This window comes from Gadus morhua, chromosome 2 (assembly GCF_902167405.1).
Source record: "Gadus morhua chromosome 2, gadMor3.0, whole genome shotgun sequence".
Taxonomy (NCBI): domain Eukaryota; kingdom Metazoa; phylum Chordata; class Actinopteri; order Gadiformes; family Gadidae; genus Gadus; species Gadus morhua.
Window position 1 is genome coordinate 12,681,893 of NC_044049.1, and position 6,042 is coordinate 12,687,934.

Here is a 6,042-nt window from a genome sequence, read left to right on the forward strand (position 1 = left end):
CAGAGGTGGCAAATGCTTGCGCTGTTCAGCTAAGCCTCCGTAGCTGAAGTCCCCCATGTGGGACTTGACTCTCTGTCCTCACACACAGCAGGAGCACACGTCTGCTAAACTGGCCAGCTTAATTCAGCATTTTAATCGCCTTGTTTTTAAAAAAAAAAAAGAAATATACCTCTAGTGTGTAATACAGATCCAATCCATGTTCTGTTACGGTTCCCCTATGGTTTGTGGTCTTCGGCTAAGAAACATGTATTTTATATGTTTTTAATTATATTCTCTGTTCGACACGCTCAAGCGCTTTATGATCCTTGATGTGAGTATGCCCTGGTTCCCTGCTGAGTGCAAACATCAACACTGTCAACAATATGTTGGATCGTACAATTGGTGGATATTTCAGGCACACCAAACACACACATACCCACACACACACACACACACACACACACACACACACACACACACACACACACACACACACACACACACACACACACACACACACACACACACACACACACACACACACACACACACACACACACACACACACCAACACACTGTCGAGTCAGCAAATATTTTCTTGCTAGCTTTTTCTAGTTTAACAAGCTGACCGCCACTTTTTCATCTGGATAGGAACTCTCAGCAGAACCTTGAGGCTGGGAAACCAGGGCACGTTATGACTATGATATATTATTAGTATTATGATGAGGATGACGATGATGGTGTTGATGAGGGTGATCAACAAAGTCACAACTTTTCCCTGTTTTGGGACCTCAGTGCTGGAACGACCTCCCTGCCGTTGTCCGGATTGCAGAGTCGCTCACCAGCTTCCGCAAAAGACTCAAAACTCACCTGTTCAGAGTTCACCTCGACTCTGCATAGCTACCCAGCCCCTTCCGGCCACCATTGTATGTTGTACGTCCTGGCACTTAATGTACGCACTTATTGTACGTACTTAATCTACATTGCACTTATTCATAGTACTTATTGTGTAGCATCTGCAGTAGTTGCTATCATTGCTGTGCACAGGGAATGGGTTAGCCTAGCGATTGTTAGTACTTGCACTTGGTTCTATGAAACTGTTCTGTACTGACCGCAATATATTTTTTCATTTCTTATGACAAATGTACTTATAGTAAGTCGCTTTGGATAAAAGCGTCTGCTAAATGCCCTAAATGTAAACGTAAAATGTGATGATGAGGTTGATGGTGATGGTGTCGAGGATTAAGATGGATTATTTCATTATTATTATTGACCACGTGTGAGTGAGATGTTGAACAGGCCAAATCGCCACACAGACTCCCTTCATTACCTCCACCACCACTTCTCCAGATAGAGAGACAAAGAAAGAGACAGAGCTAGTTCCGAGCAGCGTCAGAACAGTTGAGCAAGGGTTATGTAACCCAACTAACCCTCTAAGTCACTTTCTCGTTCCCAAAAACACACCCACAAACACCCACACCCACACCCCCACACACACACACACACACACACACACACACACACACACACACACACACACACACACACACACACACACACACACACAAATACAGAGATTGCATTGCAGAGGCAGCGATGACCCAAAATGAGGTGGGCCTTAACAGATCAACTCCTGCCAACATTCTCACACCATCCTCTCTGTTGTCCAGGATGTGAATTCAGAGCAACCTCATATCTCATAAGACTATGGGGTTACAGAGAAGTTGCCCCTATAAGACTCCCCTAAACATTTACACGCTTTTGCACATACACACACAAACATTATCCCTCTCTGTGTCTGTATGCACATATATTTCGTCGGTTTTTGTTTCTTCTCACACTCTAAAGCATTGAAAGACGCTATATGAATCAAATGTATTATTATGATTATGAGTATTATTATCTCTCTCTCTCCCTCTCCCTCTCTCTCTCTCTCTCTCTCTCTCCTCTCTCTCTCTCTCTCTCTCTCTCTCTCTCTCTCTCTCTCTCTCTCTCTCTCTCTCTCTCTCTCTCTCTCTCTCTCTCTCTCTCTCTCTCTCCTCTCTCTCTCTCTCTCTCTCTCTCTCTCTCTCTCTCTCTCTCTCTCTCTCTCTCTCTCTCTCTCTCCCTCTCCTCTCTCTCTCTCTCTCTCTCTCTCTCTCTCTCTCTCTCTCTCTCTCTCTCTCTCTCTCTCTCTGTCTCTGTATATCTCTCTTTCTCTCTCTCTGTCTCCTCTCCCTGCCTGTGTATGTATGCCTTTCTCCCTCTCCCTCCCCCATTGTGTGTGTGTGTGTGTGTGTGTGTGTGTGTGTGTGTGTGTGTGTGTGTGTGTGTGTGTGTGTGTGTGTGTGTGTGTGTGTGTGTGTGTGTGCAGTGGTGACATTTGTCTGCGGCCCAGGCTGCTCGCCGCCCGCAGCGCGGCTCTGTGATCTGACTTCTGTCTGACAACGTTAGGGGGCATTCATAACACACACACACACACACACACACACACACACTCAGGGACACATACACACTCAATCGGAACACACACACTCACACACAAAGGATGGATAAATGGACGGGAAGATAGATAGAAAGACATACAGACATACAGAAATATCTAGAGAATCCCTGTGCACACTGTAGGTAACACAAACACACACAATATGCCTATATCCATGCATATGAACAAACATACGTCACACACACACACACTAAGAAACGAACCAGCCGAAAAGGCAAGGATGAAACACCCACATCTGGATGTGAAGACTCCCTATGGACACTGAAAGTTTGTTTAACCATGTGAAAATGTGATAAAGTGTTTGTCTGGTTGTAGGTGTGTGTGCGTGTGTGTGCGGTTATGTGAGTTATTTGTGGGTTCATATGACTATAGTTCTGTTTGAGTGATTCGCGATTTCTGTGTGTGTGTGTGTGTGTGTGTCTGTGTGTGTGCGTACACGTGCGAGATGCACACTCACCCTGTGCACACGACCACAAAGTCCATGACATTCCATCCGTTACGCAGGTAGGAGTTCTTGTGGAAGGCGAAGCCCAGCGCTAGGATCTTAATTCCAGACTCAAAACAGAAGATCCCAATGAAATAAGGCTCTGTGTCATCCTGTAGGGAGGAGGGGAGGGGGAATGGGGGGAGGGAGAAGGGGGGAGAAAGAAGGAGAGATGGGAATGAGTATTTTTCACGAAGGTAAATTGTATGATTGTTTGCGTGTGTGTGTGTGTCTTTCTGATGGCCTCCATCTATCCATCCTAAGCCATCCGTTCCTTTATATATGCATCATTCATCAATCTACTTCCTGTCTCTATATCCATCTATCCATTTATCTACCTCCTGTCTCTCTATCCATCCATTCATCAATCTACCTCCTATCTCTCTGCCCATCTATCCATTTATCTACCTCCCGTCTCTATCCATCCATTCATCAATCAACCACATATTTTGCTTTCTGTCTGTCTGTCTGTCTGTCTGTCTGTCTGTCTGTCTGTCTGTCTGTCTGTCTGTCTGTCTGTCTGTCTGTCTGTCTGTCTGTCTGTCTGTCTGTCTGTCTGTCTGTCTGTCTGTCTGTCTGTCTGTCTGTCTGTCTGTCTGTCTGTGTGTGTGTGTGTGTGTGTGTGTCTCTCTCCACACTCACCAGGCGCTCAGAGAGCGGGGTCTTGTCGTCATCGGGCAGGTGCTGCTCCAGGGCGAGGACGATGCAGTTGGCGATGATTGTGCCCAGGATCATCCACTCAAACGGAGTGGGGGGAGGCGTGAGTCAAGGAACATCACACACACAAAATGCATGAAGAAGAAGGACAGAGAGGTAGTGTATGCGTGTGTGTGTGTGTGTGTGTGTGTGTGTGTGTGTGTGTGTGTGTGTGTGTGTGTGTGTGTGTGTGTGTGTGTGTGTGTGTGTGTGTGTGTATGTGTGTGTGTGTGTGTGTGTGTGTGTGCGTGCGTGTGTGTGTGTGTGTCTATGTTTGTGTGTGTGTGTGTGTGTGTTTGTGTGTGTGTGAAATATAGAGAGATGTACAAACAGGTTCCAAGATCATCTCTAGTTTAAAGAAATACTAAATAAAATACCAAATCAATGAAACACTACACAGATAATTATAAAATATCAAGCTATCGATTGTTCATAAGTCAGTCAATGTTTTTCTGATCAAAGGAGAATAACTACCTTAATCAGGAATTTCTGCAAGAACTGAGGTACTTATATACAGTAATTTTTGGAAGCTTGGCGGTCCAAGTGTCCAGCCTACTTCTCACATGGTGTTGCTAAACACAGTGAAACTTTTGTTACATAGCTACGTACGTACGAACAAACATACATACCAACATACAAACATACAAACGTTCAAACGTATGTGTACATACACACAAACATGCCTTTAGAATATTACATACACAATATTACACACACACACACACACACTCGTGTGTGTGTGTGTGTGTGTGTGTGTGTGTGTGTGTGTGTGTGTGTGTGTGTGTGTGTGTGTGTGTGTGTGTATGTGTGTGTGAGTGTGTGTGCGTGTGTGTGTGTGTGTGTGTGTAAGGGATGCAAAGATAGATAGAGAGAGGGAGAGATATTTTAATAGATGCTATTCATCAATGTTCTCATACATCCTCCACTGTATATGTCTCTATATAGACACGTGCATGTGTGCGTGTGTGTGTGTGTGTTTGTATGTGTGTGAGTGTGTGTGTGTGTCTACAGGTGAGTGTACAGGTGAATGTGGGTGCGTTTGTGTGTGTGTATGTAAGGAGCTGAGTTGTCCTAGATATCATGTGCTTTGCTCTAAAAAAAATGGCAGGTGAAAGACCCCATCAGTCACAGCTTTTTGAAACACACACACACAGTCCTCAAAGCATATGAATAAATGAGTCACACTCGCTCTGCCCAAACGCTTCAATTATGAATCTACTTTCCTTCTCTGCATTGCTCCCTTTCTCCTCTCCTCTTTCCTCATTGGCTATATATAGACAGTTGACGGAGGTGAAAGAGGCTCGGAGGAACAGTCATATAGAAAGCGAGAGAACAGGAAAAAGAGATGGATAGAGATAGAGAGGGGTAGATGGAGACACAGAGAGACATAGAGAGAGAGAACGAGAGCAAGAGAGATTTAGAGAAATAGGGAGGGATGGGGGGGGGGGTGAGAGGTAGATTAATCTGTACTTCTCTTTAAATCATTTTATAAGCTTATTTCACTATAAACAGTGACACCCTTGAAAACATAATATCTGTTCCTTTGTACACACGCACCCACTGTCTTTCTCTCTCACTCTGTTTTTATTCTCTCTCTCTCTGTCTGGTATCGTCAAACTCCCCCCCCCCCCCCCCCCCCCCCCCAGCCACGCCTCCAACTCCTCCCTTTCTCCTTGCCCACTGGCCATATCAATAATTCTCTCCCCTATCCTGCCATCTCCATTCAATGTAGAAAGATTGGAGAGATACAGAGATAGAGGGGGGGGGGGGGGGGGGGGGGGGTTTAGAGAGAGAAATAGACACTGAGAAAGGGAAGGCAAGGTGAGGGAGAAGAGAGAGATACAGAGATAATGTGGAAGAGAGACATACAGAGAGAGAGAGAGAGATCCACAGAGAGGGAGAGAGAGAGAGAGAGATCTACAGAGAAGGAGAGAGAGAGAGAGAGAGAGAGAGAGAGAGAGAGAGAGAGAGAGAGAGAGAGAGAGAGAGAGAGAGAGAGAGAGAGAGAGAGAGAGAGAGAGAGAGAGAGAGAGAGAGAGAGAGAGAGCACAGATAAAGAGAGAGAGAGAGAGAGAGAGAGAGAGAGAGAGAGAGAGCACAGATAAAGAGAGAGGGGGGGGGCAGTGCTGAGTCAGCATACAGACAGTGGCCATTGAGGGATGTGTTTTAGAAAAAGGACGGAGGGGGGAAGTTGATATGGTGAGATAAATGGACAGGGAAGTCGAAGAGGTGAGAGGCATGCAAGACATTAGGGAAGGGATAGAGGGCAGGGGGGGGGAAGGACAGAGGGAGGGGAGGGAGGAAGGGAGGGAGGAAGGGAGGGAGGGGAGATAGGCGGAGAGTGGATGAGAGTGTGAGGGAGAGGGAGTGAGAGACATGGAAGTATGGCGCGGGGGGG

General features: G+C 45.9%; 1 protein-coding gene across 11 annotated transcripts in view; it reads right to left on the minus strand.

Annotated features, from left to right (window-relative positions):
* cacna1aa (calcium channel, voltage-dependent, P/Q type, alpha 1A subunit, a) overlaps window positions 1–6,042 on the minus strand; it is an 87,450-nt gene that overhangs the window by 78,383 nt on the left and 3,025 nt on the right. For all 11 annotated transcript variants that reach the window (XM_030342756.1, XM_030342717.1, XM_030342708.1 and 8 more), the window contains exons 2-3: window positions 3,591–3,696; window positions 2,922–3,061 (exon numbers count right to left, since the gene is read on the minus strand). In XM_030342756.1, coding sequence (XP_030198616.1) covers window positions 2,922–3,061; window positions 3,591–3,696 — 246 coding nt within the window. The remainder of the gene's footprint in view (window positions 1–2,921; window positions 3,062–3,590; window positions 3,697–6,042) is intronic.